The 14,147-nt window shown below is 41.2% G+C and overlaps 1 protein-coding gene across 5 annotated transcripts in view; it reads right to left on the minus strand.

Moving 5' to 3' along the window:
* Hectd1 (HECT domain E3 ubiquitin protein ligase 1) overlaps window positions 1–14,147 on the minus strand; it is a 95,568-nt gene that overhangs the window by 25,192 nt on the left and 56,229 nt on the right. For 3 of the 5 annotated variants that reach the window (XM_052738495.1, XM_052738496.1, XM_052738494.1), the window contains 7 exons: window positions 10,710–10,844; window positions 9,502–9,641; window positions 8,879–9,202; window positions 7,420–7,586; window positions 7,154–7,330; window positions 2,817–3,653; window positions 1,939–2,160 (listed from right to left, as the gene is read on the minus strand). In XM_052738495.1, the coding sequence (XP_052594455.1) occupies window positions 1,939–2,160; window positions 2,817–3,653; window positions 7,154–7,330; window positions 7,420–7,586; window positions 8,879–9,202; window positions 9,502–9,641; window positions 10,710–10,844 (2,002 nt within the window). The remainder of the gene's footprint in view (window positions 1–1,938; window positions 2,161–2,816; window positions 3,654–7,153; window positions 7,331–7,419; window positions 7,587–8,878; window positions 9,203–9,501; window positions 9,642–10,709; window positions 10,845–14,147) is intronic. The other 2 variants (XM_052738498.1, XM_052738497.1) reach the window with 1 other exon arrangement.

Here is a 14,147-nt window from a genome sequence, read left to right on the forward strand (position 1 = left end):
ATGTGGTAAAATAAAAGCATTTCACTTCATCTCGACAGGAAAACAACTTTTCTGGAAGTAATTACTTTTTAAGGAATTATCCTGAAAAAATTCACAGTAATACAATCCTAAATTGTTTACAGGAAGAAAAAAATTTGTGACTTAACTATAAAAGTATATAACTTATCATGAGGATCCCATAAAGGAATTTTTGGCAGTAATCCCAAATGTTGTAAAAACACATCCAGCAATGGGATATATTTTCAAATGTACTGAGTAAAAGAACTAACTCAAAAGGTATAATTCCCTTTTGTGTATGCATGTGTGTGTGTGTGTCTATGAGACATGTACCTGATCAGGTCTGGAAAGTAGGGACTTCACCTTTTCTTTTACATTTTTCATAAGCCATAAACATGCCTAGTGCCACGAAGGGCAGCAGAGGCCAGCAGAAGGCATCCATTTCACTGCAATTCCAGACGGCTGTGAGCTAGCTGCCCTGTGGGTGCTGGGAACTGAACCCAGGTCCTCTGCAAGAGCAACAAGTACTAACTGCTGAGCCATCTCTCCAGTCCCTTTTTAAAAACATTAAGAGAATTAAGTAGTTTTTGTCTCTGCCTACTGTACAGAAGCCATGAAGACGAAATCTGAGAACTTTCTAAGAAAACTATAATGAATTTGAAAAAAAAGTCAAATGTTAGCCAAGTATCATGGCAAATAACCTAGAATTCAGTACTCAGGAGACAGAGGCAGGATTGCCCAAAATTAAAGGTTAGCAGGCTCTAACTTGCTCTACATAGCAAGTTCCAAGCTAACCAGGGATACATAGCCAAACCTTGTCTCAAACCAACAAAATTCAGCCATGCAATTACTTCCAAAAGATCCTATAATTGTATACAAGAAGTATCACTTTATTAAAAATCATTCTTCTGGCCGGGCAGTGGTGGCGCACGCCTTTAATCCCAGCACTCGGGAGGCAGAGCCAGGCGGATCTCTGTGAGTTCGAGGCCAGCCTGGGCTACCAAGTGAGTTCCAGGACAGGCGCAAAGCTACACAGAGAAACCCTGTCTCGAAAAACCAAAAAAAAAAAAAAAAAAAAAAAAAAAATCACTCTTCTGTCACACTTCTTGCCTTACTGGCAGGTATCAAATATTTTGTTATAATGGTTATTAAACAATGGTTATTACTGACAAGAGGCAAAATAAGATGATACATGAAAGCTCTTAGATGTGTACTTTGTTTATAATCAATTTTTTTTTTATCAAATAGTTTACAAATTTTTTAAAGGCTTTTACTTCTTTTTTTATTTTAGTTTTTCTATTATCAGTTTGATACAGTACAAATTCTTTTCCTAATAGTGAAATGTTTCACTGAAGCTTGCCCAGTAATTGAGTAAAATTTTAAAAATTCATTTTATGCGTATGATTTTTTTTTTGCCTGCATGTATGTCTGTGAACCACATGCATGCAGTATCCTTGGAAGTCAGAAGAGATGTTGAGTCCCTTGGAACTGTGTGAGCCACATGAGGATGCTGGGAATAGAACCCAGGTCGTCTGCAAGGCCAACAAGTGCTCTTAACCCCTGAGCATCTATCCAGCCGCTATAATCAGGTAATTTTTAATACTCCTCCACATCAGTTATCCCATTTTCTATGAAGACATACTTATATAAAAGGTTAAAAATATCCGAGGATGGGCATGATGATGCACACCTTTAATCCCAGCTCTCAGAAGGCAGAGGCAGGTGGATTCCTTGAGTTCAAGGCCAGCCCAGTTACACAGCGGGTTCTAGACCACTACAAAGCTACAGAGTGAGACCTTACCTCAGACTCCACATCCCCAAGAGTAAAACCCAAGTATGGTGTGTGTGTGTGTGTGTGTATAGATAGCTATGTATATAGATAGATAGATACATAAAATAAGGATCACATATCAATATATATAAACGTATGCGGGGACTTACCATATAAAGAATATTCAGCTTCCTGACCTGTGTCACTCTCACTAGAGGTTGACGTGAGGCTAGTGGTTAAAGTGTTACTTAAGGACTGACCCACTGATAGAACTGTTGTTGCCGTGGCCACATTGCTGCTGCTGGTGACACTGGATGTGGACATTGTCACCGTTGACGTAGTGCCAGGTGTGGTTAAATTAGGGAAACTCTGAGCACCCATAAGAGGAGAGGCTAAAAATAAAAATGAAGCAATCAGTTAACATACGACCCTTAGAAAAAAAAACAAGAAATAGTTTATTAAAGGCCAAGAAAAACATTAATAATGAAAACATTGAAAAGCAATAACTTTGGGGACCCAACTGAAAATCAACTAAAAAACTACTGTTTTTAAAAATGCTATTATGTTCAAAATATTTAAAGCCTGGCTTTTACAAAAAGGGAAACAAGCAATAGAAATAATTTTTACTGTAATTTCTATGGGAATTCCTTTGACCCATTAATAACTTCAATCAGAATTAAACGGCCTTCAGAAGCTAAAATGAATAGGAGCGAAGTGAAAGCTATACTGGTTACAGCATTACTATTTAACATTAAGTAGTCATCTACTTTGTCATGTCGTTTTGCTTAACCATTTATTGTAAATACACGTTGATCTGAATTCTTAAAACTTAGATTCCTCAGAGCTTGACTTCAGAGTCCCAAGGGGCTGCCTCTGCTGCCGTCTGTCTACAGGGCTCCATCAGCTAAGGGCTGCAGCCGGAGCACACCGGCAGGCGGCCCTGCGGGGTGGGGGCCCTGCGGGGTGGGGCCCCGAGCCGAAGGAAGCACTAGGTCCTGTGTCCCGCCCCCCGCCCCCCACACACACACACAAGGAGGAGCTCACTCACTTGCCGTGCTCATCACCGTCCTGCCCAGAGTGTTAGTGTTGTTGTCGCTGCTGCTCCGGCTGAGGTTCATGTTGTTGGTGGCGTTAGTCCGCGCGATGTTCGCCACTCTCCTTACAAAGCTCTCCAAGCTGGAGGTCTCTCTTGAGGACAGGTTAGGCACGCTTGCACTGGAGCTCATAGGGGCCCCGGCGGCCAACAAGGAACTCACCGACAGTCTGTTACTTGCTGAAGAGCTAAGGGGGCGCTGGGAAGCCGCTTCCTTGTTAGTTAAATCAGATACTGAGCTAACATCAGGAGAGCTAACACTGACTATGCCCATGGATATGGCGCTAGACTCCCCAGGAGCTCGGACAGAACTATCAGGGCCTAACTTCCTGTCAGCATTTTCACTTCCCGTTTCCGCTGTTAGGGTGCTGGTGCTTGCACTGGAAGATGACCCTACTTCTGCTTGAGGGACGTTTTCAGCAGATGAAAGAACAACAATGGGTTCATGGACATCAGCTCCTGAAACTATACTGTGTTCCATTACAATCTCTGATCTCCGTTCCGTTTTGGTCGAACCCAAGCTGATGTCGCTGCTACTGGCCACGCTACACACAGAACTGCTGCTTCCTTTTCTACTTGAGGAGCCTGCAGCAGCAGACGTCTTGTCTGGACAGTTGTTTTTCACCAAGCTGCTCCATGACTGCGTTGTGCCTGAAACAGTGGATGAAACAGGTTTGGGTGATGCCACTGTATCAGGGTCGTACCCTGGTGCAAGCTTGAGGTCAAATTTTCCTTCTGCGCCCATACGGTAAGAGTTTGAGCCACCAGCATCCCAGGTGACATCAATCCAGCCTGGAAAGGGACAGGAGTTTGTGAGACCCAGCAGAAAGAGGGGGGCGTGTCAGTAAGTAGCTCCACAGTACGGGGTCGGCGAGTCACCAGTGCTGTACTTCTTCATTACCAACCACCTAGGTCTGCCGACCACAAGTCAGTCCTTGTCCTCAAATTAATCAAACTATCACGGGACACTATTATGAGTCTATCTGAAGAGCTATACTATTTAGTAGTCATTACAAAATAATACTTAGGAAAAAGAACGCACTGTACACAAAGTTTCTGGGATACCTCTAAAATTCTTCCTCATATTACAATTATCTCTGGACAGCCCAGGACTAGTGATTGTCTTTCATTTTGTTTTTTCTTTGTTTTTTTGAGACAGGGTTTCTCTGTGTAGGCCCTGGCTGTCCTGGAACTCCCTCTACATATCAGGCTGGCCTCGAAGATGTGCACCACCACCGCCTGGCCAACTGGTAATATTTTAAAACACTGTAAAAGTGATATTTGCATCTGTTCTGTTCAAAATGGGAGTAGGGAATCTTTTATAATGGTGCTGAGGGTGAAATCCAAGGCCTGGCACATGGAGGCATCTACCACTGAGCTACATCCCCAACCACAGGAACAATTTCTTTAAATGTGAAAGAAAAATACTGATTTCAACAAGCAAAAATTTTGAACTGTTAAATATGACTAAGTGATCCAATGTTCTTTCAGGGAAGAAGCACTAAATCACCATTAATTTCTAAGGTTGAATAAACCCTAAAATGACAGGTAAGACATTCCCGGGTCACTTATAGAAATTTTAGGTTACTCGCTCAGATAAAATACTAAGCTGCCATTTCAGATGTTCTCAAAGTTTAGTGGGTACTTCATTTTCTTATGGGTAAATTTACTAGATTTGAATAAGCACAAAAACATCTTAGAAACAATTTAAAAGCAAGATGAACTCTTTTAGAATTAATAAACTAAAGCTAGTAACAACTTAAATATTTTCAATCTATATTTACTTCTATTTGAAAAATGTTAGTTTCTTTGAAAAGGATAAAAAAAGAAAGAAAAAAATTGCTTAGGAAGGAGGCTAATAGTGACTGCAGTTGTCCTTTACTAGGAGCTAACTACCTTGGAGAAACACACATTAAAACATGCAAGTGCACTGAGCCAGAAGAACTGACGTAAGGTTCAGCATACCTGAGTGCCAACACACACCACACAACCGGCATACACTAAACTCATGTAGACACGCCACACAACCGCCATACACTAAACTCACATACCTGAGCGCCAACACACATCGCAACCGCCATACACTAAACTCACATACCTGAGCGCCAACACACATCACAACCGCCATACACTAAACTCACATACCTGAGCGCCAACACACATCACAACCGCCATACACTAAACTCACATACCTGAGCGCCAACACACACCACACAACCGGCATACACTAAACTCATGTAGACACACGCCACACAACCACCATACACTAAACTCATGTAGACACACGCCACACAACCACCATACACTAAACTCAGGTTATGATGAGGCTCGGGGGAGCACTGAGCCCCCTCAAGATTATCTGTTCATGAGTTATTTGAAAGGAAAACGACCACCCCAAATCTATAGACATTATTCCAATTTGAATTTGTATGCTGAAATAACTTTTGAAGAACCAACATTAAACTAACTCTTCTGCTACAAAGAAAAGCATAAGAAAAGATTCAAAATATTACCCCAATATTAAATAAAGTTGAGATTTGTATTGCACTGATATCAATATATACTAAAATTTCCAAATTATATATATTTTATATATAAATATAAAAATATTATATACTAATATTATATATTAGTAATATATGTTTTAGTAATATATGTTTTACCCAGAAGGCAGGTGAACCAAACTTTCTCTGACCATGTTTGAAGCCAAAACTGAATTGCAACATTTGAAGGATCAGAAACACATGTGTCTTTCTTGAATTCTTAGTTCTGAAATTAAGATTCTAATTTCTTTAGGTGTTTGTTTTAGCTGACTTCATTCAGATAAAAATGAACTGCACCTCATTACACTAGCTACCATCCTCTTAGTAAGCCACACATTTCAATTTATAAGAGAGAATATGAACTCATTAACAAGGATAAGACACCTAAGAAACGATAATGTTTTAAATATGCTCTTGTTATCTCAACTATTGCTGGTATTCTATATTTTATCTCACTGCAAACCTGTGTATGTTTTTAGTTGTTTGCAATTAGGGTTCAATGCTATAGAAATGTGTTAAGAATTGTGTTAATTTTAAAGGAATGGAACATTTAAAACAATAAAATTGGCTAATTTAATAGTTATTTAAATTAAATGCTTCAAATCACATTAAAGTAAATACATTATAAAATCAAATGTTAACTATTCTCCTAAGACCTATTTAATTTTTATTTTTAAAGACAGTCTCTAATCTAGGAACACCACCAGGCCTGGATTTGTGGGGCTAGGGATCAAACCCAGGGCTTCATGGACACTAGGCAAGCACTCTACCAACTGAGCTAAATTCCCAACTCCATAATTTTTATTATAGCTCTTTAAATATTTGGAAATAAGAATATAATCATTTTACATTTTTTAATGCTCAGTACAATTGATGAGAACCTAGTTTAAGCAAATCATCTGATACTAAGTAAGCCTTTTAAATGTAACGAAAAATCTGCAGGACAGCCGCTTTGGGAGTTCCCAGTAGTTTATTATGGGGAAGGCTTTGGCCAGTATCTCCAGCAGAAAGGTTAAAATGAACTTCCTTGTTTTACACAGTTAGCCCACTAACAGAGGAGTTAGACTCCCTCCAGAGCTGGCCGACCAAGCACCGCTGTACTAATCTACTAAGAGATCAAGAAACAACTCCTGGTTCTCTGACCTACTGAACACTAAGATTTTTCCTTCTCCACGGCTTTAATACAGTATGAAAAAGGTACTGCCTAAATCCTGATACTATCAAGGAAAAACACACAAAATCAAAATCAGGATTTACTGGTACCTTGAGAAGAATACACTAAGGAATAAGAGAAGAAATGTATCTTGAAGATATTTCATTTATACTAGCTTGAAACTTACTCTACACTATTAACAAACAGATTCTAGTCAAAATCCAAGACCTTATTTTTATTTATTTATTTCTACATAAATGAGTTATTACTTTTTAGAAAGAGTCTCAACCATGAAGGTCTTTGGCCTGGAACTATGAGGCTGGCCTCAAACTCAGAGGGATCTGCTGCCTCTGCCTCCTGAGGACTGAGATCAAAGATGTATGCCACTACGGCCAGCTTTATTTATTTATTTATTTATTTATTTATTTATTTATTTATTTATTTATTTATTTCATTTTAATGTGAAATCATTATTTTTATCAATTCTTCTACCAAGGTCTGAGGTAGTCATACAATTTACAAGTTGTCCAAAGACAAAAGAAAACCTTTACCATTTACACCTGGCTTCACCCCAGGCGTGCTACCCACCCACTCACCATTGTGCAGCTCTCCAGTGACCGTGCCTTCTCCCTGCGGGCTGCCGTCCTGATCTCGCCACTTCCAATCAAGGCCTCTGATAACGCGTGCCCCGGGAACCATGTACTTCAGGACCTGGGAGCGCACCAGGCGCCTCTGCCTTCGCAGATTTGCTTCTGCTTCTTTAGCTGCTTTTCCTAGGACAGCAGAATCAGGGAGACAGAAACCAAGTCACTTTTAATAAACAGCTGTGGGAACGCAGAAAAGCCTCATGTCCGCTCCTCACCTAGCTGGTCTTCACACACTCCATTGACAGTGCCGTAGAGCTCAAACCCAGAGAGTGAGAGGTAGTGTGTCTGTCCACTAGCGTTCTTCCCCATCTGTTTAATCCTCACATGCCGCCACCCCTGCTTTTCATCCTTTGCTGGGTCAAGTGGCCAAGTTGCAGTTGATCTGTAAATGCATTAGAAAGAGTTTAATACATGATTTTAAAAACAAACAAATCACATGAAAAATATATTGGAAGTGAGAAGGTTTTCTTACACAATAACAAACTTTAGAAAAAAGAATATACCCTTAATCATCACTTAAAATTTGATTTAAAAAAAAAAAGCCAGGCATGGTGGCACACGCCTTTAATCCCAGCACCCAGGACACAGAGGTGGATCATTGTAAGTTCAAAGCCAGCCTGATTTACAGAGTAAGGTCCAAGCCATCCAGGGCTACACAGAGAAAGCCTATCTCAGAAAACAAAATTGATTACAAAAATGCCTAATAAATTAAACATGAAATTTTAAAAATACTTAATTTAATCTATAATGTCAAATGATTTGATTTGCAAAATGCAAAAGGATAGTGTTTAAAAGGAAAAGAAATACTTTTAAAAAATTTCTTTGTAAATTCTTGCCATTTTAAATGCATTAAAATTTTTTCTTTTAGAGAATTATTATTTTTTTTTTAAGTGTTGATCTGAGACTTTCCTTTTTTTTTTGGTTTTTTTTCGAGACAGGGTCTCTCACAGTGCAGCTTTGCGCCTTTCCTGGAACTCACTCTGTAGCCCAGGCTGGCCTTGAACTCACAGAGATCCACCTGCCTCTGCCTCCCGAGTGCTGGGATTAAAGGCAAGCGCCACCACCGCCCTATTTTTTTTTTTTTAAATTTAACTTTATTTTATGTGCATTGGTGGGAAGGTGTCGGGTCCCCTGGAACTAGAGTTACATACAGCTGACAGCTGCCATGTGGGTTCTGGGAACCAAAACCTAGGTTCTCTCAAGAGCAACCAGTGCTCTTAAATGCTGAGCCATCTCTCCAGCCCCTATTTATTTTGTGTGTATCTCTGTGTGTGTGTGTGTGTGTGTGTGTGTGTGTGTGTGTGTGTGTGTGTGTGTGCATGTACATGGGAGCATGTGTGTACGGACATTCATCTTAGAGGTTAGAGAACAATTTTGGGGAGTTGGCTCTCTATGTCCACTATGTGGTTCTGTGGCTTAGATTCAGGTGATTAGGCTGGGCAACAAATGCCTTCACCCAAGAACCACCGTGCTGCCCCTACTCTGATCTTTTTGACATTTTCAATACAACCAGAATTTCAAACTGTCAATGCCTAAACTATGTATCAAGTGATTTGTTTTTAGAAAGAAAATTTTGTTTCAATATTTCAAACACTAGAGCTCTCCAAAATACAATTCTAAAATAAACAAGGCTCTTTATTGAGTCCCCCAATTTGCAAAGACTCCTCAACTAACCCTGGTTCATTGAGACTGCAGTCATCAACATGGGTATACAAAGAAGTCCAGTTCTGTCCATCTTTGGATACCTGGAAAACCCAATTTCTCAATGCAGATCTTCCATAGCCACGAGCATGACGAAGGGTATACGCTGATGGTATTACCCAGACACCCAGATCTATGGCAAACCAGGCATTCTTATCATCGTTGCTATGACAATTTAAAGCTGAATTATCACGACTCAGTATGTCTTCCAAGCGACCATATGGCAGGTTTCTTCCTTCTGATGATGTTACTACTACAAGTCCATAAGCTGCAGGATTTACCCATTCATATGCAGTTCTACACAAAAATAAAAATTAAAAAAAGAAGGCATCACCATTAAGGTAATTTGCATTAGTTCACATGAGGTCTTATAAACTGAGAATGGTGGTACACTCCTTCGGAGGATCAGGAAGTCAAGGTTGCCCTTGGCTACACAGCCAGCTCCAGGCCAACCTGGGATATAATCTTGGATTTAACATATGAGATAAATTCCTGAAGTAGAAGACTGTTCAGTGAGTATCTAATAATTTTACTCTACGACCGAAACATTTTTCCCAGCTAAGAACTGTCACTTTAGCTTAAATGAAATAACTTACTTTGCATTTGTCCCAATCCAGTAAATGATTCCATTTTCATCAAAATCATGCTGGTGCCGAAATATAAAATTTTGGCCTTCTCTTAATTTTCGAACAAAAACAAACGAGGATCGGTCAAAATCATACCACTGCTTTGCTACCTAAATCAGAGGAAACACAGAAGACTGTCACCTTGAAAACTCTATTGAAAAGAACAGTAAGCCACCCTTTCCAACCTTTTCAAAGTCAACCGTGTTATAACATGATATTTTTAAAATAATCACCTAGCCAAAATAAACACCTGAAGGCCATACAAAAAAATAAAGTATTCCAGTCCAAGAGCTCCACTACAGGTGACAGAGTTCAAAATGCTGGAGAACCGTACCCAGGGCTCTGTCCATGTGCTAGACGAGCACCGTCCCTGAGCCACACAGCAAGCAGAGTACTGTCCTATACTATGACATCATTATGGTATACAAAACACCTTCTATTCTCACTGCTCTTCAAATACCTTTAAAGTTGTATGATATCAAATTAAGAAGTAGTGGTCATAACTACTTCTCTATTAAAAATAAAAAATTAGGTGCAGTGACTCACATCTGTAACTGTATTACCTTTTGTTTTGTTTTGTTTTGTTTTTTGTTTTTGAGTTTTTGAGACAGGGTTTCTCTGTAGTTTTGGAGCCTGTCCTGGAACTCACTCTTTAGACCAGGCCTGCATCTGCCTCCCCAGTGCTGGGATTAAAGGCATGCGCCACCACCGCCAGGCTCTTGTATTAGTTTTTTGTTGCTGTTGTTTTGTATCAGTGTTTTAAATACAAAATTTTAACATAGGAAGGATGGTCCACTTCTGCAACCCCAGTATGTGGAAGGCGAAGCAGGAGGATCAAAAGGTTCAAAGTCAACTCAGCTTCATAATTAGCAAGTTCAAGGGCAGCCTGGGCTACATGAGACTGACTCAAACAAAGAAACAAAAAATAACCGTAATAATAATGAATAAATATTTTCTTAGTTGAAGAGGAGATTGTGTCCTCCTCTGAGAGGCTATACCTTTACTAAATGGTATTAAGATTTTGTGAACTACTTCAATATCTTTAATAAACATCTTTGTTCAAGGTATCGGTGAGACCGTTTTCCAAAACGTCTCTAAAAGCAGAATTACTGGGCGCAATTACATCACCCTAGCTCGGGCATGCATTTCCCTGGTGGCCCCCCCAGACAGAAGCTCACCATTTTCAACAGGTACTGCTCCAGAGACTCAACTGTGGCTAGGGGCTCCATCTTCAGCATTCTGCCGGTCCGGTCTATCAGGGCAGTCTCTCCAGGTGCACGTTCCAGACGAAAGCGCAGTCTTCTCGTAAGTATCTGCAGGGAAACAAACGATCACCTTCCGTCAGAAAATGCTGTTCCTGTTGGATTTGTAACAACGACTGCTTCACAAACAAGAACAAATGAGATTATTACAAAGTACAGTCGTAATGGGAGGATGAAGGCAGGTGTGCTAGCAGAGCTGCAGTACCAGCAGCAGGAGAATTGCCACGAGTCTGAGGTCACACTGGGTGACCTGTAAAACCTGGCCTCAAACAAATGAAAAATAACCCAAGGAATTAGATCAATAAATGTTTCCACATGGCTTGTAAAAAGTGATTATCAAGGAGAAAAGTTAACTTACTAGAATTTCCAAACTTCAAATATACACAGTACATTCACAGAGCCAGGTGTGGTGGCGCACACCTTTAACTCCAGCACTCAGGAGGCAGAGGCAGGCGGAGCTCTGTGAGTTCGAGGCCAGTCGGGTCTACAAATTAAAAATCTTGTCACGGAAGCTGCAGTGTGACACAGTGATCTCATGCTGCAGACGCCTTTGTCCAAAATCTTTACTTGCAAGTGTTCGTAGCAAAGAGTCACTGATCTGGTTGGAGGCCTCTGGTTTCTACTACACTATGGATACTGGGTCCTCAGTAGGACTCTTCCTGGTATCCTGTTGTTGCCCTGTGTTGTGGAGATCCTACAGCTTTGGGTCTAAGGGTCGGCTTCCTTCTCATGACCCAGCAGGTCACAGATAGGGTGGATAGATGTTGGGGTGGGCCAAGTCTTAACCCTGGGTCTGAGCCTGGGCAGCTGTGGGATTGGTCCTCCAGATGAGAAATGGGACAGCTCTCCCACGTTCACAACTTCGGGGCTGGATCACCCACACCTGTGCTAACAGGGTTGGCTCCCCCACTCTTATGACCACTGAGCCAGCTCTCCCCCCTGCTCCAGGCATTGATGGAGGGGGAGGGGGCCCGCTGTTCTTTCTAAATGTTCTTATTACATTTACTGATTTAGCTGGGGGGTGGGGCATGTGGCAGTCAGAAAACAACCTGTGGGAATCAGTTCACCTTTTACCATGTGGGTCCTTGGGAATTAACTCAGGTTTCCAGACTTGGTGGCAGATGCCTTTACCTACTGAGCCATCTCTCAAGCTCAAAAAGTTTTAAATGTCAGCTTGGGAGAATTTAGAATCAGCTGAGAGGAGAGCCTCCATTGAGATGTCTAGATGAGTTTGGCCTATAGACATGCTCACAGGGGATTGTCTGATGTAGAAAGATCCAGCCCAGTTGGGGCAGCACCATCTCCAGAGTGAAGAAAGCTCTGGAAGAGCAATCAAGCAGCATTGGTGTGTTTTCCTCTCTCTGCTCTGACTGTGATGTTATGTGACCAGCTATCCCAAGCGACTGTAATCTGGATTGCAGTCAATTCTCCTCTTCCTGCCCTACATTGCTTTTCACCAGTTAATCAGGACATTTTATCAGAGCAACAGAAGAAACTAGGATACCAGCCTCCAATAAACTTAAAATGCAAGGTAATTTTTCACCAATTTCAGCTAGCTTCATTTCTGCATAATCTTAAATCCTACAGAAGCACTGGTTACTTGTGCATTTGGCACATTTCTGCTCTTTTTTTCTCTGGGTTTTACACAAACTTCTGAAAGGAAAAAAATGCACAGGTACCTGATAGAGTACTTGCCCTGGGTTCAACCCCAGCAGCACAGAAACCCAGCATGGTGGCTCACAACTTTCATCCCAGTACTTGATAGGCAGAGGCAGGGGGATCTCTGAGTTCAAGGCCAAACCTGGTCTACAGAGCTAGTTCCAGGACAGCCAGGACTACACAGAGAAACCTTGTTTTGAGAAAACCAAAAAAACGAAACCCACATGATTAATAAGAATAGCAAAGGCCTTTCAGGGCTCTAACCAATGATAAAGAAGGACATGAGAAAGTTGAACATGGTGACATCTATAATCCAAGCATTTGAAGACGAAGACAGGAGGAACAAACACTCGGGGTCTCTATCCAGTCCTCCCCTAAATCAAAGGAACTTACTTTTGCAGTGGACAGAGGTTAATACCAAGAACCACAAGTGATCCAGTACAGAGAATACCAGACTACAGAACGCTTGTCCCCATAAGACATCTGTTATCACTCCCGCCAAGGCTCAGGATACACTGAGGAATCGGCAAGAAGAACCGTAAAAGACCCCTGTGGATATGGCAGGCAGCTGCATCATGAACTGTCAACAATTGTGGTTGTTCCATAACACCTGAAATGGGGAGCTCACAAGACCCCACTCTTAGATGGAAAACTACCTGTCAACAACTACGCCGGGAGAGGTCAGTTTCTCCTTGGGGGTAGGGCTGCTGATGTGCATGCTGCCCGTGCTACAGAGGACAGCTCTACACCCGCATGCACGCAGGTAAACCTGCTACTCTCAGTAGGGTTACAGCTGTATCTGTATATGACATGAAGGTGGGGAGACACAAGGGGGAGTTGTACGGCTAGGTGAAGAGGAGGCATTTGATGAAAAGAAAATGAATCGATGTATAAAGGAAAAAATTAATAACATGCTTTTTACAGAATTTAATTTGAGCAGAACAGTGGTGGTGGCGGCGGCGGCGGCAGCGGGGCACGCACACCTTTAATCCCAGCATTTAGGAGTCAGCTCTGTGAGTTCCAGGACACCCAGAGATGTTACAAAGAGAACCCCTGTCTCGGAAACAAAACAAAACAAAACAACACAACAAAAAGAGTTTAATTTGAACACATGGGGTTGGGAGGAGTTCAAGGTCATTCTCAACTACACAGTGAGTTTGGAGACATTGTAGAAAACATACAACCCAGTCTCTAATTTAAAAAAGAAAAACAAACCTCCATGTTTAAATACTTTCATTTTTTCTATATCTCAACACAGACATCCAACGAAGGGACCTGATAAGACTACAGTTTGAATGTTCACGTAAGTAAGTAGAACCTGGAAGGTGATGGGTGAAGTGGATACAGCCCTAGGAAATTAGACTAGAAATTAGAAAGGAGGGTGAACACAGTGACTCACGCCTGTAATGCCAGTACTAGACAGGCAAGAGGCAAGTGGCGCTCTCTGAGCTCCAGCCCAGCCAGGACTAGAGAGTGAAAATCCTTATCAAAAAAAAAAGAAAGAAAGAAAGAAAAGGAAAAGAAAGAAAGAAAGAAGATAAAAGCCTACAGGAACTTGTTTGTTCTCTTTAGCACTGGAACACACAATTAGAGGAAACTCCTTATTGAATCTACTGGAGCAGTTATATACAATGTCCAGCCTGCAAAACTGTATTAACTGTCTGCTCCTTGGATCTTGGTATTTTTTTTCCTGGT

This window comes from Peromyscus californicus, unplaced genomic scaffold, assembly GCF_007827085.1.
Source record: "Peromyscus californicus insignis strain IS unplaced genomic scaffold, ASM782708v3 Scaffold_15__1_contigs__length_86483966, whole genome shotgun sequence".
Classification (NCBI taxonomy): domain Eukaryota; kingdom Metazoa; phylum Chordata; class Mammalia; order Rodentia; family Cricetidae; genus Peromyscus; species Peromyscus californicus.